The 24,664-nt window shown below is 34.8% G+C and overlaps 1 protein-coding gene across 1 annotated transcript in view; it reads right to left on the bottom strand.

The window, feature by feature from the left end:
* LOC136037579 (uncharacterized) overlaps positions 1-24,664 on the bottom strand; it is a 178,402-nt gene that overhangs the window by 32,405 nt on the left and 121,333 nt on the right. The window contains exons 8-9 of the mRNA XM_065720300.1: positions 15,212-15,363; positions 12,463-12,597 (exon numbers count right to left, since the gene is read on the bottom strand). Coding sequence (XP_065576372.1) covers positions 12,463-12,597; positions 15,212-15,363 — 287 coding nt within the window. The remainder of the gene's footprint in view (positions 1-12,462; positions 12,598-15,211; positions 15,364-24,664) is intronic.

Below are 24,664 nucleotides of genomic sequence, written 5' to 3'. Positions count from 1 at the left end.
AAAGTGAAAGAAGAACAAGACAGAAAAAAAGATTTCAAATCAAGAAAGTGTTTAAGTAGGGATCAGTTAGGGTCCTGTATAAAAGTTCTTGCTTTATGTTAAAGTTTTGAAAGTGGCTTCAGTGACGAGGGAAAAGTTGACATCCAGATAATAGAATAGTATGAAACATAAAACTGAACTAGGCTGTAAAACAGGATTCTAAGAATTTACCCTAGAAATATGTGCTTAAGTTTCATAAGGATCTTAAAGCTCCTGTAGACTTTCATTTTCATCAGGTCAATGTGATGGCTGAAAAACTGGCTTTTATCAAGCGAGATGCAGAGGATACAAAACCATCGATTTTACGTCTACTAAGGGATCCTCTCGATACATATATTTCATTTAAACCAGAGGAAGCCTTTAAAACTCTTGAGAAAATGAGAAAACATGACTTTTAAACATTTAAGGCAAAGCAATTATCATAAAACTACCGAATAACTCTTTCAAAAAGGGCAATCATCTTTGAACGGGGATCAGACACAGTTGTACCGGCTGTGCAAAGAGTACTGTCTTCGGCAAAAGCAATAAATGTATCCGAGAATGACAAAGTCTTGTCAAACAGTTCGTGGTAACGAACTGTAGTAAGGAGCGACCCGGCTCAATAGTAAACGAAACTCTAAAAAACGGAATTTTGATGCTAAAAGATACATCAAAAGAATCGAATCACAATTAGTGACAGATGCAGGTTGACCGAAACGACACCAAACAGGGTTTTAGATTTTTAATCTATTAGATTTGAATGTATGATATTAATATAGATTAAAAGAGTATCATTCCAATCATAGATCCTTGTGGAACGCCAAACTCAATTCTACACGAGTTGGAAAAGAGCAGCAATAACTTGACGAGAAAATGATATAAATCAAAATTAAGTGCTCTCTCCGGTCATGAGCTGTATGTAAATAATTGCCAGTTGAATACTCTGCCCGACAACCAAACTGATAATCGACAAACAACGTTGCTAAAGCAGAGCATTTTCAAAGATTTTTCAAGTACTGATAAAAAAGATATATGACGATCAAGAAAAATAAATCAGTTCAAACGGACACTGTCCCTACACCCCCCATCATACAAACAGATATTACCAAAATCTTGGTTTACAAGACAAGTTAACGGATGCATTAACTTTCATCTCCAATTTTTTGACAATTCACCAAAGCGATCTAGCAAATCAACCTGCATATAATTCCATTTTGAATGAGGTTAATAACACTTTCATCTCTGACCATAAAAAAAAGTGCAATGTCAATAAACCAAATGAATATTGATGAAGGACTTAGAGAATTAAATCTAGTGATACCTGTCACAACAAGTGACACAAATCCGGAAATTTTCATTGACCTCAATCCACCCTTGATACAGCCGAATTATAATGGTAACCTTGAATACCACATTACAGATGCTCAAAAACTTGTGGACATTAACAAGGTGAATAGCCTGCATAATAAGACTGTCTCTTCTGATAATAAACTAAAATGTGCTAATATAATCTTGGCAGGTTGTTGCCAATTAGGAGACAATTGTGTATTTGAACACGTTTTTTCTTCAACCAAGCTCCAGCCAAAGTGTTTTCGAAAATAGTGTAAAGGCAAATTACACTAAAAAAAAAATGAGCTCAGTGATTTTCAACCAAGTGCATCAACAAAGTTCCAGCAAAAAAGTTCCAACAAAAAAAAGTGATATGCAAACATTTTAATCATAATCTTTGTAAATTTAGTAAGCAGTGCAAATTTTTATATATATGTCGTAATTTTATTTCAGGTAGTTGTGGTTCCGTTAAGTGCAGTACCATGTGAAGCTTTGTCCAGTTTTAGCTTGTAATAACAAGTATTGTAGTTTTGCCCATGCACAAAAAGTAGATAATGTTAATTCTCCTCCCTGGGGCCCTGTCCCAGTGTCCCTGTCCAAAGATAAAATATGTAAGAGCCACTCATCTCCCTTCCGTCGTCCTTTTTCAGTGCACCGCACTCAAGCAGAAATTTCTCATCAAAGTTCATCAGGCACAACTCAAAAATTGACAAACCTTTCACGATCCCGAACTCTCCTCCCTTATCCTTTGCTACCTCCTCCCCCTCCCCGCATACAGAAGTCCTATTTCCTCCCCCCCTCACAGTATGCTACCTTATACCCTCCCTACTCTGCCACAAACCAGCAATTTCTTGACGGACATGAATCACTATTCCCAACCAGCCCCCCTTTCCCAGCACCTTACGAAACTCCACCCCCAGCCTATTCGTTTTATCCCTCGTGCCTACCCTGTCAACGTGACTCAGGTCTGAGACTTTATGCATTCAATAATTGTCTTGTAATGAATCCTAATTGTTCTCCTCGTGCTTCATCCATATCATTGCCCGTCCCTCCACCCCCAAATCCCCAAGACAAATCCTTCTCTTACTCTAATAATTCATCTATCGATGTTGACTCTAATTGTCATTCCATAAAAGTCAAATGTGCTCCCTCGGTCCCTTGTTCTGACTACATTAATCTGGCCCCCGCTAAGAATCCCACCACACCCCCTGTACCCATTTGTAATTTAAATAAAGTTAAGTGTAAAAATGGTACCTTTGCAGGACGTTTTAAATTTCCCACACTTTTGTTAAGCAACGCTGAAAGTCTTAATTTTGAAAAACTTAATGAATTAGAATCCTTTTCTAAAATATATAGATCAGAAATAATCGCTATTACTGAAGTACAAGCTCAAAATACACACATGTTAAAAATGAATAATTTCACCCAGTTTATTAAACTCAGACGCGAAACCCACCCTCTGGGTAAGAAAGGGGGTGGAATTCTTTTCTTTGTCCGTAATGATTTTTATCCTTCAGAAATATTAGTTCCTTGTCTTACTCCCTTTGATGAAATTTTGTGGGTTTGTGTTCGACCTAAGGTCTTACCACGTCCTTTCAGTTTGATTGTCCTGTGTTGTTTTTACTACTCTCCTGGGCAGAGAGCGGCTGAAAAAATTAATTTTATTGAAAAATTGCATGGCAGTGCTGACTATGTACTATCTAAATACCCAAATGCTGGAATTTCCCTCTTAGGTGATGCAAATAAATTAAAACTTGAATCTACATGTAATACTTTTAGTCTAAAACAAATTGTAAAAGTCCCTACTACCAAAGGCAATTCTACTCTTGATTTAATGTGCACCAATATGTCAAATTTCTACAGACCCGTCACCATTCTTCCCCCTCTCGGAGGTAGTTACCACTTTAGCCTACTCCAATCTCCGCTAGCTACAGTTAAACATTCCTTTACTATTACTGAAACCGTCTTTAGACCTCTAATTGACTCAGGACTCTACAATTTTGGCTCTTGGATCACTAGTGAAAATTGGTCCCCTGTGTACCAAACAAATGATGTCAACTTCAAGGCTTTGTCCCTCCAAAATTTATTGAGGAGTAATTATGAAGTCAATTTTCCGGTGAAAAAAATTGAGATATGCTCTACCGATAAACCTTACATTACTGCGACTTTTAAAAAACTAATAATGAAAAAAAAATCAATTTGTTCAAGCAAGGACATATCACACAGGCTAATGATCTAAAAAAGTTCCTGAAGAGAAAATTGAGAAAGGCAGCTTCTGAGTATTACAATAGTAAGGTTAAGGATTTGTATTCTAACATACCCAAACAATGGTACAGGAAAATTAAAGAGATTTGCGGAAAAAAATCCTGTTGAAGTTAATTGTCATCTCCCTGAGCCCCCTTACAAGATAGCCAACGATTTGAACCTGCATCTTGCGTCCATAGTACAAAGTCTCCCCCCTTTCACTGGCTCAGGTCAAACTATTCCTCTCTCCACCTCTTTCCCCCAAATTTCTCCCTCTGATGTTATAAATAAAATCCGAAAGCTCAAAAAATCCAGTGCTTGTCCATTAGACATCCCAATTGACTTGATTAAAGCCTTTTCAGACACAATTGCTGGACCTTTATCTGATATTTTTAACCAAATTACAAAATCTGGTAAATTCCCAAGTTGCTGGAAACTAGGTTTTATAACACCCATCCCAAAGAGATCTTCCTGTCTGACTATAACCAACATGCGTCCTATTACACTCACTCCAGTTTTTTCTAAGCTTTACGAAGGGTTCCTTTGTGACTGGCTTAAAAATAAAATTATACCACGCAGTGACATCCGACAGTTTGGTAATTTAAGAAAAACCTCCACCACCCATTACCTTGTACACTGGATTCACACGATCCTAAGTGAACTAGAGAAACCAAATTTTTGGCTATACCTGGTTTTAGTCGATTTCCAAAAAGCGTTTGACTTAGTTGACCACACTATCCTAATTCGTTTACTACATGATAACTTTGAAATTGACCCACTTAAAGTAAATATTGTTATATCGTTCCTTTCAGACAGATCGAAAGTTGTAAAATACAAAAATACCTTCTCTAACCCCCTCCCTATGTACTGTGGAATATCTCAAGGAACCTTATTGGGACCACTATTATTTCTTGTCATGATTAACGAAATTGGCAAGGAATTCCCCCAAAGATGGAAATATGTGGATGACTTGTCGATCCTTGAAGTATGTCATAGGAATATTAAAAGTGACCCCGTTGAAATCCTGACCCAAAGTCCGGATGAATCTAAGAATCTAAATATGACAGTAAATACCACTAAATCACAGATAATGATGATCAACTTCTTGAAATCTACTCCTGCTTTTTGCGACAAGCGAAACGCTAGTGAAACATGTTAAGCTTCTTGGTGTCACAATTTCTAATGATCTTAAGTGGCACATACATGTTTCCAACATTGTTAAACAAGCAAATGTTTCACTATTCATTTTTAAGCTGCTAAACAAATTTAATTGTCCTAAGATACGTTCCCTCCGTGTTTACTTATCCTTTACCAGGCCGTTATTGGAATATGCATGTCCGGTCTGGCATTCTTAACTTTCAAATGAACTTACCTTTCTGTAACAGCATGGATCGGAGAGTTGGGATTGCTAAGGAGGCTGACCGGGGGAGTCGGAGTCTAATGGGATTGTGAAAATCAGGGAGTAAGTCCTCAGTACGGGGATTGGAAATGACTGATTTAGCGAAAAGCAGGCAAATTTTTTCCCTCTTTTCTTTTAAGGTGGTAATGCGTGCATCTTTAAGGAGGAAGGAGCATGGAATTTTGCCTTCTCTGTAAATGATCCTGAGCGAACGCTTTTGGACCGACTCGATTTTGTCACTAAGTTCATTTGAAAGTTCAATCAAACAGCTCACGCAAGAACTGAAGAAAGGTGTTATTATACTTTCATCAGCTATGGGGAAATATCTCGGCGATAAAGCTTGAAAATAAAATTGGATCACACATATAAATCTCAAAATATGTGAAAATGACTTTGCTAGAGTCTCACAAAAGCATCAATGAATAATTACTCTACCACGTAGTTAGTGGAAAGCAATATATTTAAAAATAGTGGAGTAAAGAACGTTCCAAGACTTTAACTGTTATACAAGACGCACAACAAAACGAGGAACCAAAATAGTTAAGAAAAAGACGAAAACAAACGAGGCTGATTTCCTGTGAATGTATAAAACAAAAAAAAAGGAATTAAATTGCACTGGATCAAGCTTTATTAAAACAATACTATTCCCAGAGAGTATTTTAACTCTTGATTAAATCCTCAAATCCACATGATTGAAATCCACATGATTCAAAAAATTTCTTACGAACTGCAGTTTAAATATATAAAATTGCGGTTTTACTTATTAAAAAAAAAACAATACAAAAGTGTTGTGAACTGCAACAATTATCTTATTATTGCGGTAAAGGGAGGGTACCAAAAAAAATTACAAAGTTTTCTTAAGTTAATGGTAAATAAAGTTCGAAAATTAAAGTGGTTACTTTCATATGTTAATTTACTTTTTCTTTTACTAGACATCCTGGCAAAGAAAAACTAATCAACAACAAAAAAAAGAAAAAGAAAAAAAATTGCCTTGTTAATGATATCAGTTTAATCAAAATGTTAAATTTTGGGTTAAACCCAATTTTCTCCTAAATGTAACCAAGACAAATTAGCTCATGAACTACCCAATATCCGTTGATATGTAGGAATGTAAAATCGATCCACATTAAGGTAATCTATATTTCAAAGTAGAAATCTACGCACGGGAGGCGATCTAAGGGTCCATCCCCAGAAATCCAAATTCTCTCTGAATTTCAAGGCATTTTTTCATATTCTCGTATAAAATTGGTTTTCGTGTTATTCCCCCTCCCCCCAAAAAACTATGTATGTACCAGATTCAAGGATAATACCTGCTGAGTGGATATATAATTGCTTAGAACCCATCCCCATACTCCCAGAATTTCTTCCTCCCACATTTTCTATACTTTGGTGAAAAATCTATTGGATAGAGGGATTCTCTACTGGTCTGTACTTTTGGTGCTTAGTAAACAAAATACAAAACATTTACATTACAAAGTATGTAAATGAATGGATACGTCTATCCATCCAATCGTATATATCATAATACAATCATATTCATTAAAGCTTATGTTCGGAAATCCTAAGCCTTTGTTTTCATTTTCCTTGCTCAATAAATTATTTTATTGGTGATTGAGTTTGTATGGAAGTAGCTTACGTATACATCATCCCAGCTAAATTAACGTTGCTGCATAATAAATAGGCATATGCATTCACAAAGAAATAACTATGAAAAAGAAGAAGAAATAGACCATAAAACAGATTTAGCAACAATAGCAACAATGTTATAGAGAACCCTTTCGTGTCTTATGCGTATATTTTATTTTGTATAGATATATGAGTGAAGATCATGAAAACATTAATAGAAGTTGCTACTAAAAAAAATTTAGGCTTTTGTCACTCCGATTTAAAGCACGAACAACCAAAGTGACAGCCCATTGAAAATTATTAATATCTTTCTGTTTATGAATGTTAATAATGATTATAAAAATTATAAATCTTGTTTATGAATACTTTGATTTGGAGCCTAATAAAAAGAGTTGCGATCTGTAAGATAGTTTATGCAGTAAATAATAGTATTTTTATGTTTAATCAATTTTATGATTTTAGCTTATAATTTTAAATAAGTTTTCAAGATTTCAACTCTTTAAGGTGCTTTTGGTGTCGACTTTCAAAGCTACTTGTGAAACGGATTTTAAAGTATCAAGGAAGTAAGAATAAAGTCTAACTGTTGAATTGGTTGAGCGAAGACTTTGTAAACATATGTAACCCTTAAAAAATTAGGACAAATCAACAAATCAATTTTTGATGAAAAGTAGCTTCATATCCAGTTTTTGATAGTAGCCCGAACCAATTAAGGGGATTTGATTCCATGAGGAATCAGCCAATCTCTCCATTATAAAGTTTTTTCTAGTTTGTGTGGCCAAACTATTTCGAATTGATTGTGCGGTCTTACCGCAACTTGTAGAGCTTGGATAAGGGATTCAAAGAAACGGCAGAAAAACTAAAAGCCGACACTTACTTTCCCTGAAATCTTAGAAAAACCTTAGATAACTTCGAAGACCACACTGCCTTTCCATGACGAAAGTAAAACAGTTCAAAATAGGGATGAAACATTTTTATTGACAGTGAATAAATATAAAATTATTTAACTGGATATTTCGAACACATATACAGTGTTCATCATCAGCAGTAAAACTAAAACTGTTGATGATGAACACTTTATTTGTGTTCGAAATATCCAGTTAAATAATTTTATATCTATTCACTGTCAATAAAAAGGTTTTGAACTGTTTAAATTTTTTTTGATCAAACGAAGCGGAATTTTCTTGTTAAATTTCATGAAAGGGTTGTACCTAAAATTGTTGTAGCACATCTGCTAGGAAAATGCCTAAAATGACTTCAAAAGAAAATCATTTGATCAATTTGACAGCTCTTCAAATTTTCTTTGGCGCAACCCGCTTCGACTAAAAACGTTGCTGATAGAATTTCATTGTCTTTTTAATAAAATCTCATAATAAAATCACAAATTTTCAATAGGTTTCAACGATAAGTAGCCCCTGGGAAGAATTCGCTAATGAGCCCTTTGCCTTTGAGACAGTCAGCCGAGGCTCACAAAATGATCTTTGAAGTATCGAATCCTCTTAAAGAAAGAAACACGGACCAAAAATCGGCAAACAAGTAGCTTAAAAGTTATGGTTTAAACAGCTTAAGAAGGTAAAACTTTCCCTTGATGGCTTAGCTGTCTTTGGGCATCAATATATCATTTAGTACTTGAACTTTTAGGACGAAAACGTTGTCTGATTTAACTAATTAATTTTGCTTAATGATTTTCAAAGTTCAATCTGGCAACGCTGAAGAACTCTGATTTTTCCCTGAAAGCGTAATAGATCTGAAACTAAGCAGAAGAGAAATTTTTTAAAACTTTAGTTTTCAGAACGAATGGATGTAAAATTGGTCCAGGGACGAAAATGTTTAAATTATGATGTTGCTTACAGTTTTTTGAGCGCTTAAACTTTGAGGGCAGTTAGTAGGATACTATTGATATTATGATTCTGCGCTGGATTTTACAGTTGGTTTAATAGATTCTGCAGACTTTTCAAATTATATCAAATAACTGCGACAAAGAGGGATACTATTAATCAGAACATTGATAAGGGAAAGCTGGACGATTAGTAAATTTTTCACAGCATATTGAGCACTGCAAGAGTACTCAGGCAGGATTTACTATTCACCATTTGGGACCAAGCGTTTGGAATGTGCTTCTGGCGAGTATTATGGTGGCTGAACATCAACAGCAAGTTAAGAAAAGATTAAAGAAGTATTTATTGGGAGGGGAGGATGATCAACCATAGTTAGTGTGGTCTTTTTTTTTGATGAGAGAAATTGATTTTTGATATTTATTTTGTTCATTATTATTACATTTATTTATCTATTTTATTAGTTTATTTAGTCGAATTCATGGATATTGATTGTTGCAACTGTCCGTGCTCAGAGCTTTGTTTCTTCTTGGACAGCTACTTGTTAAATGATTAAATTGTGTTTTGTTTTAATAAAGTTTGATCCAGTGCAATTTAATTCCTTTTTTTGTTTTATACACTCACAGGAAATCAGCCTCGTTTGTTTTCGTCGTTTTCTTAACTATTTTGGTTCCTCGTTTTGTTTTGCGTCTTGCATAATAGTTAAAGTCTTGGAACGTTCTTTACTCCACTACTTTTAAATATCTGGCTTTCCACTAACTACGTGGTAGAGTAATTATTCATTGATGTTTTTGTGAGACTCTAGCAAAGTCATTTTCACATATTTTGAAATTTATATGTGTGATCCAATTTTATTTTCAAGCTTTATCGCAGAGATATTTCCCCATAGCTGATGAAAGTATAATAACACCTTTCTTCAGTTCTTGCGTAAGCTGTTTGATTGAACTTTCAAATGAACTTAGTGACAAAATCGAGTCGGTCCAAAAGCGTTCGCTCAGGATCATTTACAGAGAAGACCACCTTAAAAGAAAGGAGGGAAAAAATTTGCCTGCTTTTCGCTAAATCTGTCATTTCCAATCCCCGTACTGAGGACTTACTCCCTGATTTTCACAATCCCATTAGACTCCGACTCCCCCGGTCAGCCTCCTTAGCAATCCCAACTTACTCTCCGATCCATGCTGTTACAGAAAGGTTTCGTAAAAGTTTTATCCCCTTTATTCTGGAACACCTTAATAACAATTCGTGATTATGTACTTGCCAAATTCCCCCTTTCCTTTATGGCCGTTTTTATTCTTTTTTGATTTACTGCAATGTTTTTGTAATTTGATTGTTAAGTTTACTGATTTGCCCTTTATCATTGATGAATTTGCTTTTTTAATTCCTTTTAATTTTAAGTGTTTGACTTAATGTACTGTTTTGGATTTTTTTTTTTTTTAGCTTTTACTGACATATAAAGCGAATTCGGCTCTATAGAGCTTGTGATAGTCTTTTGAAAATTAATATTATCTTATCTCTTATCTTATCGTAAAGACAGAAACGCTTAAACAAAAACAAAGTTTTCAAGAATATACCGTTTTCAAGACTAAGTCAAAATGTGGTGCAAAGCACGGGGGGTTGAGGGTTGACAAACTTTCTCATAAATAGTATGATCTTGTTTCGTTTAAAGTTTTAGAGTCATCGTTTTATTTACATATGTAAAAAAATATGATATTAGTTGGTATTAATTGATTCAATTTAATTGATTATTTAATTTATTTAATCAAACATTAGTTAATTTACTAAGAAATATAAAAATTGATGCAAACATATAAATTACTTTGTGAGGTACCAGATTTGCGGGATTGTTTTGGCTTTGGCCAGATGAATATACTCTCATTGTTATAACAAACTAAAATTAATGCTTACAACTCTAAGGAACTTATTTCTGAATTTTGATCTAGTTAGAAAGTGAAACAATTGCGTGCGAAACGATGAAAATTAGTCTAAAAAAAAAACTCTCCGTTTGATCTTAGGAAGTATTCAGCCTTCAATATTGACTAAATTCGCTTTCAACAATTGATTTAATTTCATGGAACTTGAAAAATCATGAAAAAGAAGGATGTTGTTTTTATTGCATTCGTAAAATATAGCAATCAGAATTCTTTTTTACCCGTTTTTGTTTACATGCTTTAAAATTCATAAGCAACAAGAATCCATGTTTTCACTTCCAAGGAATTTAAATTAATAAACTTCCAAGGAACTTAAATAAACTTCCAAGGAACTTCACTTTCCAAGGAACTTAAATTAAATAAATTAATACAATTTTATGTAAGCCAGTGCTATTCATTTCTTATAACAATTCTCCGTTGTAGCAAATAATTCCTACAACATCATGTAATTCATGAAATCATGGCTCAATGTTGTTTCCTTATTACCTTGCAAAAACTAAAGAGCCAGGTAAAAAAAAGGATAGGGATACGGCATTAGACTTTTCAGTCCGTACCGGCGGTGCTGATCTCCGTTTCTTGGCTCTTCAGCCAGGAAGTGCAATGGGGGGTTGGGGGCCAGCCATCATGTGCTTTCACACACCCTTCCTGTTTACCTTCCCCAGATTTCTCAAGGTACCCATTTAGAGCTGGGTCGACTCTGGCTAAGCTTACAGAGTCATGCCACTGACCCCTGTCCCAAACTGAAGAATTGGGTACACTGGGATTCGAACCCGCGTCCTCTCAGACAAGGGATCCCGAATCCAGCGCACCAACCCACTCGGTCAGGAATTTGAGAATAAGCCATCCATTAGACATTTAAGAATTCATAAGCACTCGAATATAGTATTTTTGGTTCTGAGGATCCTATACTTTAAGTATATACCTAGAACGCGATTCCGCGTAAGACAGCACAATATATGTCTTAAGACTATTCTCTGTGCCTATGTAGAAGTTCGCCACTTGCTATAGCAACTTACAATTGTACCTAGAATTCTACAACGTAGAATTGAAACTTAAAGCCATTTAACACCCAAATTAGGTTAATATCAAATGCTTATTTTCAAGAGCAATCAGCCCATGGCAACTGATATGCATGTTTAAACTGAGGAATTTTTTGTAGAAGAGGTTGGGGATAAAAATGTGAAACAGCAGTGGTTTATGTGAAAACTTTTGGTTAACATAATGAAAAAATATGTTAGGATTTAAAAAGGGGGTTATCCCCATCTCCTCTAATCTCTTCAATGTTTGTGTTTGCAGTCAAATAGGAAAGAGAAATACCCTAAAGAATCACCCTGTCTCTTCCAATACAAGCTTTTTTTAGTTTGTGTAGCAACATTATTCACAATTATTTGAGAAGTCTTGCCACTACTAGTATAGCTTTCAAAAGATATCCTTCTAAACGACAGAAAATTAAAATCCGATCCCTGCTTTCCTGGAAATCTTAGAAAAACCGTTTAATTTCTCCGGTTCTGTGCCAAAGGTAGAGACATTCAAATATAATGAATCCAGCAGAATTGTCTTCTTAAAGTTAAGGAAATGGCACACCCTGGTGCCATGGCACCCTTTCCCTCAGGAAAGCATTCCAATATACCTGCTAGGAAAATATTAAAAATCAGCTCAAAACAAGTCTCATTGAATAATTTGACAGCTTTGGAAGTTTCCTGGTGCAAGCTGTCTTGACTGAAATCTCTGAACAGGATACTCATTATTAATGCTGTACGTAGACTGATTAAACAGCGTTTTGCTTCATAATTAGTAAGAGATTATAACTTTCCATTTTTTAAAAGTAGTTTCTCGTTAGCTTTTCGAAATGTTGGCACACCCAAGATCCCCTATCAATTTATACTTAAAATTCTTCGGAAGCTCCTTGTGGTGCTGCTAAAATTTGCTAATAGGAACTTCGTCTTTGAGATTGTCAGCCAAAGCTGAGAGTAGCAAAATGGTATTTTGGTATCGAACGTCCTTTACAGGTAGTCCCTCTATTTTGCTATTGTTCAATTATCATTTGAGCCAAAGTGTATACAGAATGTTGTAGAAAAGTCCTTACCTGTTCCTTCTTAATCTTATCGAGAGTCAGCGAAAAGTTTTTACGATCCAAGTCAAGTTCAGGCAAACGGGCTTGAAGTATTACATTCTCGCTGAAACTGTAATAAATTGTCAGCATACACTTCCCACCAGACATCTAAAATAGAGACAGAAAAGCTTTGTTAGTTGCTAACACATGTGAGGGCACTTAAACTGTTCTAAGGGGAGAAAGCTTTGAACTTAATTTTTTTTTGCCAGGAACACGTCATATTTTTTCCAAATGTGACAAAAATATAACCATATAAAAATATAAAAATATAATCAATAAAAAGAATTTCTGTATACCTTTATTGTTTACCAGAACAAACTAATATCGGGATCGAGGAGATACGTGCACAGCCGTGTTGGCCTCATGTGGCTTGGTGGTAAAGTGTGTTGTTATTAGTAGTAATAGTCGCAGCGCAAATTTGAATTTGAACAGACAGATATTTTTAATTTCGAATTAGTACCTTGGCACACATAACTATAATTTTAAATATTTATTTTCAATAACTTAAATAGGTATTGTATTTCATATATTATTTTATTGCATATTATATATTTATCATGCATTATATATTAATTTAAATATTTAATAAAACAGATTACTCGTTGCAAAGCTAGCTTTTGTATTAAGATAATTTTTTATGTCATCCTGTTTTTTGGGCACAATCAAAAGAAGGAAGTGCCGATATGTAATTTTAGATTCTAAATTGTTCAGTTGAACACCCGCCTTTTGCTCAGTGCTAATTTTTCGGTAACTTTTCTTGAGATTATATGTTAAAAAAGTGATCGAAATGAAATTAAAGAGCAACGTTAAAACGAAAGACGAATAAAAGGTATACTGTATATGAGGGACAGGAGAGGTGGCGTAATCCTGATTTACCTTTAGGACTTAATGCTTAAGTTTCACTAGTACTCCTATTAAAAGAATTTCAGAGTAGAGTATGTAAAGCATGCTGTACTGATTACCTTTCAAAAAATTTTGATCAGAAAGTTTAATTGTTTAATGTAAATGGAAATAAAGAACTAATTTCATTCATCTGGTCGGTTCGTTTTTCTTATCGTATAGACTATAATTCATGTATATTTTAATATTGTTCGTTAGAGTAATTATCTTGAATTTAAATTTCCCATTATGCTTTACAACGACAGAACACAGAACCTCTTCCAATATTTGACGACTATTACTTCGATTAGAAGAGCCCATGTGACCATCATTTTGGGCAAATATAGGAAACAGCCTACGAACATGTATAATCTTTTAGTCAGCAAGGACAGCCCCAACTCCCATTACCCAAAATGAATGTCAAAATCTGAGTAATTTATCCTATAGTTTACCAGTTATCACATTGGTTAAGAAGATGATATTTAAATAACTTCTTCCCTATAGCCCAGTTTGCTAGTGACATTTTTGACCAACTAAATTCCCAGTGTAAAGTCAAAGAAAAGCCAAGTCAAAAATTCTTCTGCTTTGTCCTCTAAAAAGAAACTTTACCCTCCCCGAAGTCCCATTTCCTGTCGTGTCAGAAGTGAAGATACTCGATATTATTTTCTCTAGGAACTGTTCATTTGCCGCACATGTTGACAGTGTAATTAGGAAAGATAATGCTTCTCTTCAAATGGTTGCGATGTCAAAAATCACTTCCGTGCATATCTTTGTTATGTAGAACCAGTCTTGGAGTACGCCTGCCCTGTGTGGGGCCCTTCAGTACTACACACAGCTCACCTGATGTACGACCTAGAGTCAGTGCAAAAAAGGGCAATTAGGATTATCCTGGGTTCTAGAGATATTCTTTACCAAGAAGCACCCATTACAATAAACATTCAGTGCCTAGAACGAAGATTGTGTGATGTCATCACACAACTAGAACTCAAAAGCATTTCTTTTAGACCCAGCCCCTCGAGACATCAGAACCAGACATAAGTCCAAACTGATTCCTATACGTGCAACTACAAACCGATATTATAATTAATTTACGCCTTTTCTTACGTCTATGTTTAACCTTGCATCATTTTTGTTTTTAATGTTTTTGCAACTGCAAATTAGCAAAGAGCTACGAAATTTGTTTAATAAACGGTTCTCTCTCTAACCGTTCTCTCTCTCTCTCTCTCTCTCTATCTATCTATCTCTCTTCATTTGTGCGAAAAAGGCAATGTCTTTAATTCCAACAATTATAAAAACGGAAGCTATAATATACCATCCAGTGCTGGTGTGAACTCAAAAAATTAAGTGGAGCAAAGTGTTTTTTTTTGTGATATAGACGGGGTGAAGGGTTTGCAAATTTGTCGCTTTTTCAATTTTTTCATGAAAATAACCCCTCCCTCGTAAAGGTTCTTGTCAAAATATAAGGGAAGAGGGGAAAACATAAAGGAGGCCCACTGCCAATTGAACCCACTGCCAATCAGGTATAAGATTACAATCATAAAATATTTACAGGCCCCGTCAGCGATAGACCATGATTTTGACAGTTTATAAACAAATACATTAATTTTTAAACTTAAATTCCTAATACAAATACAGCGAGCTAAATTAGCATTAAATGTGTAAAGAAAATGTAACAAACTAAAAAAAAATTTTAAACGCATCGAAAAGCTTCTAAAACACATTTGCGTGGCAGTATTCATCGGAGGCTTGAAGACAAACTTTACTTAACGGCGATTCTCTTTTGGAATTTCTAAATTAATGTCAAGTTTAAACTTTGAATGGCTAATCAAAATGCAAATCTTACGTCTTCAGGATCTTCTGCTGTGCCCATTAGGAATTGCATTTTAGCGACAACATCCTTCGGGATTGTCAGGCCTGTAAACGGTTTAAGCAAGTTTTCATCGGTCTGACTGTATCCAAGGAACAAGTAAATTCCTGGAGCAAGGTTGTACGTGTCTAGAAAAATAAAAATAGAATTGCTGTAGTTTAACTTGAAATATATTCAAAGTAAATTTGCCGTTTCGGGTTGTGTTAAGAATGTAAATTGACTAAATAGATATTACTCAAACAAAGTTCTGATGATAAACATGTTTTGATAAATGGTTACAAGCACTAATTTTATTTGAAAATAGCTTGGGATTATTGTATGGGAGAACGAATAATTCACAACTAGGAAGTACTAAGCTATGTAAATGAAGCTTTTAGTAATAGATCAACCGTAGAAAATTGGGATCAGAAAATTGTTTTTTAGCTCCTATCTCCATCCCTGCATTACCCAAAACAATTCGAACTTGCTTGTCTCGTTTATTTAGAGTCTATTTTATAGAACTATTAGAAAGTCTATTTTATGGAACCGTTAGAAACTCTTAGAAAGTCAGCTTTCAAAACTTGAGAGAGACTTTAAGCCAAATTTGATATTCGGTTTACTCTGTGATTCCCAACGTGGGGCACACGTTCCACCGGTAGGGTATGGGAATATTTTGGTTGGTCATGGGCAGGACGTACATCCTTTGAATGACAATACTCTAGAGCCTTAACTTAAATGACGTCATATTCACATACATTTAGAGAACAGAACAAATGCATGATAGCAGTGCAGTGCCGTCATGCATTGTATGAAAGGTGTTGCATAAAGACAACAATTTAAGTTTGCCTAAAATACACATAGAGGACAACTAAAAAAACAAACAATTTATTGCCTTCTAAACTTCTTTCAGGTGAATACGCGTAAAATTTTGGGCAACAAAATTTTAATATCACGAGAGAGGCATCAGCATTTTAGGAATGTCTAGGGGAGGGACATGGCCCTAAATCGGTTGGGAACCACTGGCCTAACTGTTCAAGACTTACGAGCAAGACAAGACTGGGAATAGGAGCTTGAAAATACCTTCCAAACCCTATTTTGAGTCGGATATATATTCCTACAAGTCTCCTTCTGATAGATTAAAAATCATCAAAATTTTCTCAAATCTTTTTTACCCCCGACTTATATAGACATTGCCCCCGACTAATGTAGACATTACCCCCGACTAATAAAGACATTACCATCGACTAATATCGCAATTGTGCCGCAGTCGATCCACTCTTCGCCCTGCCATAACATTTTTCTTTTATAAAGGTTATGTAGAAATTTTGTATTGAGAGGCGTGAGGAATTTCTCAAATCTTTTTTACCCCCGACTTATATAGACATTGCCCCCGACTAATGTAGACATTACCCCCGACTAATAAAGACATTACCATCGACTAATATCGCAATTGTGCCGCAGTCGATCCACTCTTCGCCCTGCCATAACATTTTTCTTTTATAAAGGTTATGTAGAAATTTTGTATTGAGAGGCGTGAGGAATAAAATTATTTTTAAATTATTAATATAGACATTACCCCCGACTATTATAGACATTACCCCCGACTAATATAGATATTACCTTCGATTAATATAGACATTACCCCCGTTTAATATAGACATTACCCCCCGACTAATATAGACATCATCCCCGAATAATATAGACATTACCCCAGACTAATACAAACATTACCTCCGACTAATATAGACATTATCCCCGACTGATCGAGTGAGATAATCGAGCCGGATGGAAGATGGCTTTTGCAGCGAAGAGCAACTCCTAGCTTTCTTGCCCAGGATGTTCTCACCCGATCAAGATGTTTATAAAAAGAAAGATCGATGGAGAAATAACTCCCCAGTAGACGAAAAACGTCCATCCTCTTTATAGTTTTTTTTTTTTTTTTTTTTTTTTTTTTTTTTTTTTTTTTTTTTTTTTTTTTTTTTTTTAATGATGCTAGGGTGTTCATGTGGCACTTTTGATCGGGTAATAAGAAGCTCCTTTGTTTTTGACGGATTGAAATTAGTCATCCATGCATCACACCACTTCTCGATTCTATAGAGATCAATCTGTAGGGAAAGGGTTGTCCCGTGTTGTTTATGTAAGTGGGGTAAACGTTGGTCTGATAACGTTGCCCTTGAGAACCCCTGCTTTCACTGAATATTCGTTGAAAATAAACCCGTTGAGGACAACCTACAGTGAACGATCGGAAAGAAAGCTTTGAATCACTTTTAACAGACATCCACGAACACCGCCTACATGGAGTTTCTTTAGCAAACCACGTCACCCTCCTCTCTCAAAAGCTTTAGCAATGTCAAATGACAATATCCTAATATCGTACCCCAGTCCCAGAAGTTCGATCTACTCCTGACGGAGGGCCACTAGGCAGTCTAATGTTGAGCGTTTCCGGCTAAATCCAAATTGACAGTCGCCCAGAAGGTCGTTTGATTCTAGAAACTACTTAAATGTTTTTTTTTTAGACGCTCTCATAGACTATCCCAAAGCAGGAGAGGAGGCTAATAGATTTATAGGAGCCCACGCTCGTCAGATCCGGTTTATTTTCTTACATTTTTTTTTCCAGGCCATCATATTATTCCTATGATGTATGCAACAAGAAAATCCCAATAAACCGGCCTTTCTTACCCGATGCTGCGATGTGAAACTTTGAGCCTGTAAAAAGAATGCAAACACGCTATTGGTTCTTATATAGTCGTTCGAAGTCAAACTAAAAAGCGTTAGCATTGAATTTTTAACTTGTGTACTGATCTATCGTCAATTTTTGTTTAAATCCCTTAATTTTTTCTAGAACTTTAGCATAGTCAAGATAAAAAAGCATCCTGTATGGTACATCCGACATTTTAGTTCTTCTACTGTGAACCTGATAGATGACGAGAGAGGTGACTTGCTTTTCAAAACATTCAAGACAAACTTTTCTGCCAGATCCAAAATGGCATCTGCCAGATCCAGGAAGTTCTTTTGGCAATCTTGTTTCTGAACACCGGGAACAGGGAAGCTGTAATAGAAGGAGTCGAACCTTCGAGAATCCGTGCCAGCGGTTTTCCTTTTGGTCGGTACTACTTTTCTACTAGCCAAAATAAACTGCCTTTGCACATCCCTGTTCCCTGTTTTTCTTCCCAGTGTCTAGAACTCATCAAAGATGCTCTGTTTTTTCTCTTCGCTAATTTGTTGCATATTACACTTGCAAGTCATAGCTTTCCTTTTTTTTTCTTGAATGACTTTTTTTTGATTTTCTTGGAGTATATTCGTCCCCAGATGCTCTTTTCAATGTAACAATTTTTTCTCAGGGGCCTAGCCTTTTTTCTTTTGTCCTGGGACTTTTTCTCCTCCATTCAATGCCTCACTATCCGCTCGGATAGTGTATCGGACATTTCGGATAGCATATCATTTTAGCTCCCTACTGTGGACCTCAAAAATTAGCAACTATAGCATGTTTTCTTACTATTTAGATAAAACCAAGCCTAGTTATAATTAATTACTTTGATTAGTCCGTAGTTCCCGGCCTCTCTACGAAAACACATTGAAAAAGTAACAGTAATTTATTTTTCTGTGATTTTAATTAAAAAAAATTATGCCAAATCTCGGAAGTACACTTTTAGTATCCCACAGTCAAAACATTTATTTTGAAAGTATGTCTTGATATAATCATACAAATTATTTTTAATAGTACATTTAAAATCATCCTAAATTGATTTGATAGCTTTTATATACAGCTAACATACAAAAAAAAAAGAAGTCTTGGTGACTTTCCACCTTTCAAGTGTCATCAATTTAACTTTCAAATCGATAATCAACGGGGCACGAAATGGCCTCCATTCCAATAGAAATGAAAAAACTCCTGTGTCAGGGATTAGGTGCATCTCCAGTTAATTTCGATATTTCCCTATTTTATAGAAAGGAAAAATGTATCGAAAAGAGTCAAATCCAGCTGGGAGATTTCTTGTTCATGAAAAGTACGTAAACGGAAAATAATTTGTTTGCTACTCAGGCATTTGAGAGAAATCTCCGTCGGGGAGAGGGAAGAATGGTTAAAACTTGGCAGATTTGTACAGGTTTAGAGGGTTTGAAGCGTATCATAAATTCAACGTGTACCGAAGTACCTGCAATTAATTAAAAGAACAGAGTTAAAATATTTCGCCGCTTAAATTGATTACATCAACGAGCTAGATTAAAGAGAAAAAAAGAGATTACTTTTCTATAGTTCAATCGCAAACCTTTCATTGGTTTTTGTCTATGACGTGTCCTTATAAGCCAACCAGATTAATCCTTAAGTGTATTTCTAAAAGGGAAGCCAACAATTTTCCTTTATAACAACATGGATGAAACATCTGTTTGGTTGTGTGGAATTTTAAGCCATTGAAAATAATGAACAGTTAGATTCCATCTGATTGGCTTTTCGGTAGAAAAAAGAACATTCTTGAATCACAAAGTTCTTAAAAACTGTCCTTTTTTCTGAGGTATATCCAAAGAGAAAAAGGGAGATTTATTTCATTATTTCCATGGCAAAAAGTGTGCTAAAATTCATTGGTTTACGTCTGTGACGTACTCTCGTTAACCAATCACCTTATTCGCCTCGCATACGTCAGAAAGGCAAGACAAATAGTACCCTTTTAGAATTTTGATCGGTTTATCCATGTTTCCGTTTGAAATCTTCAGCCAGTAAAAAGGATTTATTTTCTTGCAAGTAATTCTTATGTTTTACTCTGGCAAGGAGGACATTGAGTAGATGGGCAAATATTGACTGCACGATGAAAAATAAAGATGAAATTCCGATCTCATTCAAGAAGGATCATCTATAGAAGGGTATATGTGTACGTCAACTCTCATTCCAATTCACCCATCACACTAGTAGGCTACAATCACAATAGAGTAATCCCCGTAGGAATTTAAAGGACTTTTATTGGGGGCGAGACGTAAAAACTAAAACTAAAAAACTAGGTCAAGCTTTCGAAGTTTTGCAGGATGAAGTAGATTTCCAATTGAAATACTGACCTTGATTTACAAAACAACTATAACTTCAATTGACCTCCACCGACAATTAGGCATATAAATCCAAGTCACGATAAAATAACTGACTACGTAATAATTAAAACGATTAGGTCGAACGCAGCAAAGATTATCAATGATAACACTTTACAAACCATCATGCACAATTTTTTTTCAAATATTTTTTTTTTGTTTCTAAATATTGATAAACCAAAAATAAACTACAAACATAAAGAAGAAGAAAATTCATAGGATATACCAACTATGAACTAAGAATTACTAAGTGAAAAATGAAGACGCTTTATTCTCAAAATGGAATTCGTAAGCCAATTACAGACAGGGCTGCTGAGTTCCTACTAACATCAGGAGCTCAACTTCAGAAATATATCTTACCCAAAACATTTCCAATGAACTTGACAACTCTGATGAGGTCGCACCGTAAATATATAAATACAGAGAATCGGTTTATTAATATTACAGACTTCCGTGTAGCCCAATTATATGTAAAAATGTGTCTCCATTTGGCATATTTTGTCTATCTTCAACCGCGCCGATCCTGCACGCCTTGTGGTCTCCAATACAGAACCAGCAAACAAAGTTCCATCGAAACTAAATTTGCAAAATGGGGCTTTAGCGGAATTTCTCAAATGGAGACGTGATTTAATTAATGCTCCCTTTTTCTGAAGAATGTAAAATCAAAATTTAGAAAATGGACAACAAAATACTATGTAGAAGACTTCTCAGTTTTGCTGGGCTCCAAATATGCATGATCTTAGTTAATAAATATAATTATAAATAGACAATTATAGCACTTCAAATACTAAACTCCCCAAGAGACAGCATATTGCTTATAGGGCTCCGTATTGACTCTTGAATGAGTTCAAAAGCAATAGCATACAAAAACATTAGAACATAGAAAGGAAAAAGTACAAGAAAATAATATATTGAACATAAATTGTATTGAAAAGAAAATCAGTTTTTCATTTTTACATATGTTTGTAGGAAAACTGTTCCCTGAGAGTATTCTGACTCAACAAATCCACAAATCCACATGATTAAAAAAAAACTTTCTTACGAAATGCAGTTTAAATATATCAAATTGCGGTTTTACTTATTAAAAAAAAAGAATACAAAAGTGGTGTTGAGTGCAACAATTATCTTATTATTGTGGTAAAGGGAGGATACCAAAAAAAAATAACAAAGTTTTCTTAAGTTAATGGTAAATAAAGTTCGAAAATTAAAGTGGTTACTTTCGTATGTTAATTTACTTTTTCTTTTAGTAGACATCCTGGCAAAGAAAAACTAATCAACAACAAAAAAAGAAAAAGAAAAAAATTGCCATGTTAATGATACCAGTTTAATCAAAATGTTAAATTTTGGGTTAAACCCAATTTTCTCCAAAATGTAACCAAGACAAATTAGCTCATGAACTACCCAATATCCGTTGATATGTAGGAATGTAAAATCGATCCACATTAAGGTAATCTATAGTTCAAAGTAGAAATCTACGCACGGGAGTCGATCTGAGGGTCCACCCCCAGAAATCCAAATTTTCTCTGAATTTCAAGGCCTTTTTTCATATTCTCGTATAAAATTGGTTTTCGTGTTATTCCCCCCTCCCCCCAAAAAACCTATGTATGTACCAGATTCAAGGATTATACCTGCTGAGTGGATATATAATTGCTTAGAACCCATCCCCATACTCCCAGAATTTCTTCCTCCCACATTTTCTATACTTTGGTGGAAAATCTATTGGATAGAGGGATTCACTACTGGTCTGTACTTTTGGTGCTTAGTAAACAAAATACAAAACATTTACATTACAAAGTATGTAAATGAATGGATACGTCTATCCATCCAATCGTATATTTTATAATAAAATCATATTCATTACAGCATATATTCGGAAATCCTGAACCTTTGTTTTCATTTTCCTTGCTCAATAAATTATTTTATTGGTGATTGAGTTTGTATGGAAGTAGCTTACGTATACATGATCCTAGCTAAATTAATGTGGCTGCATAATAAATAGGCATATACATTCAAAAAGAAATAATTATGAAAAAAAAAAGCAGAAATAGACCATAAAACAGCTTTAGCAAGAATAGCAACAATTTTATAGCATTTTTTTAAGGAAAAAACTAATTGTTTTAAAAGGAAGCGTAAAATAGGAAAAAATACGAAATCTATATATATAAAAATAAGTTGTCTGTGTGTGTGTCGAGTGACGTCATGTTTGTGTGTCGACTGACGTCATTATAAGGATTGAGCTGTATGCGTCATGAAGTTGTTTGTCGTCTGACGTCATGTTTGTCAACTGATGAAATTACATACCGGGACACAAATGACGACCGGGACACAGGGAATATAAATGACGACCGGGAACCTCAAATAGAAATTACAGACTGGGACACCCGGACACAAATCACGACCGCGACACAGGGAATATAAATGACGACCGGGACACAGGGATTGTTCGAATAGAAATCACAGACCGGGACACAAATGACGACCGGGACACCGGGACACAGGGAATATAAATGACGACCGGGACACTCAAAGAGAAATTACAAACTGGGACACAGGGACACAAATGACGACCGGGACGATTGGGATACAGGGACACATCATTAGAATAATGAGGTATAGATCTGAATACGGATTGTTTTTCCCATGGACAATTATATGTTGCATGTTCAAGAGTCAGTAAACCTGACAATCTATTTATATGCAGAGACAATGAGACAGCGAAGAATGTTGTATATTCGAATGTTCTACGTATATAAAAACATATATCTATCTTCTATATATATAAAAATAAGTTGTCTGTCTGTGGATGTGTGGATGGATGTGTGGATGGATGTGTCAGGTGACGTCACCTGAAAAAACTGGATTAGGTGACGTCAAAACTGAAAAAACTAAAAAAAGGCAAAAACTACAAAAAAAACTAAAAACTAATAAAAAAAATAAAAAAGCTAAAAAACTAAAAAAACTATAAAGGTAAAAACCAATAAAAAACTAAAAAAAAAACTGAAAAAACTAAAAAAAGGCAAAAACTACAAAAAAAAACTAAAAACTAATAAAAAAAGTAAAAAAGCTAAAAAACTAAAAAAACTAAAAAAACTAAAAAAAGGTAAAAAACTAAAAAAAATAAAAAATAAAAAAAAACTAAAAAAAAGGAAAAAACTGAAAAATAAGCTAAAATAAAGGTAAAAACCAATAAAAAACTAAAAAAAAAAAGGAAAAAACTAATAAATGACGACACTCAAAGAGAAAGCGACCAGGACAAAAAACTAAAAAAAAAGGCAAAAACTACAAAAAAACTAAAAACTAATAAAAAAAATAAAAAAGCTAAAAAACTAAAAAAACTAAAAAAAGGTAAAAAACTAAAAAAACTAAAAACTAAAAAAAAACTAAAAAAGGTAAAAACTAAAAGAACTAAAAAAGAAAAAAATAAATGACGACACTCAAAGAGAAAGCGACCAGGACAAAAGGAATGTTCGATTAGCAATCAACAAAGCACCGGGACACAGGGAGTATAAATGACGACCAGGACACAAGTAAAAAAAAAATTAACAAAACTAAAAAGAAGGTAAAAACTACAAAAAAACTAAAAAGAAAAAAAAACTAAAAACTAATAAAAAAACTAAAAAATCTAAAAATCTAAATAAACTAAAAAAGAAAAAAAAAGGAAAAAAATAAAGGAGAAAAACAAAACTAAAAAACGAATGTATATACAGACCGGTACACCGGGATACAAATGACGACCGGGACACAGGGAATATAAATAACGACCGGGACACAGGGACACAACTACAACGGGGACACCGGGGGAAACAGGGGGATATAAATGACGACCGGGACAAAAAAACTAAAAAGAAATAAAAACTAAAAACTAATAAAAAAACTAAAAAATCTAAAAATCTAAATAAGCTAAAAAAGAAAAAAAAAGGAAAAAAATAAAGGAGAAAAACAAAACTAAAAAACGAATGTATATACAGACCGGGACACCGGGATACAAATGATGACCGGGACCCGGGACACAGGGAATATAAATGACGACCGGGACACAGGGACACAACTACAACGGGGACACCGGGGGAAACAGGGGGATAACCTGACAATCTATTTATATGCAAAGACAATGGGACAGCAAAGAATGTTGTATATTCGCAAGTTTTACGTAGTTAAAACCATATATATATATATATATCTATATTCACAGGTGGGACATAGGGACACAACTACAATGGCGCGTAACTATTATGGCGCGTAACGACTTACGCGCGCGGGGGGGCTTGGGGGGGGCGCGAAGCGCCCCCACCAACTAGGTGTTGGGGTGGCGCGAAGCGCCACCCCAACAGCTAGTATATATATATATATATATATATATATATATATATATATATA

This window comes from Artemia franciscana, chromosome 17, assembly GCF_032884065.1.
Source record: "Artemia franciscana chromosome 17, ASM3288406v1, whole genome shotgun sequence".
Taxonomy (NCBI): Eukaryota; Metazoa; Arthropoda; class Branchiopoda; order Anostraca; family Artemiidae; genus Artemia; species Artemia franciscana.
Note: the sequence above shows the minus strand (reverse complement) of the source record. Positions and strands in the feature narration are given on the sequence as shown.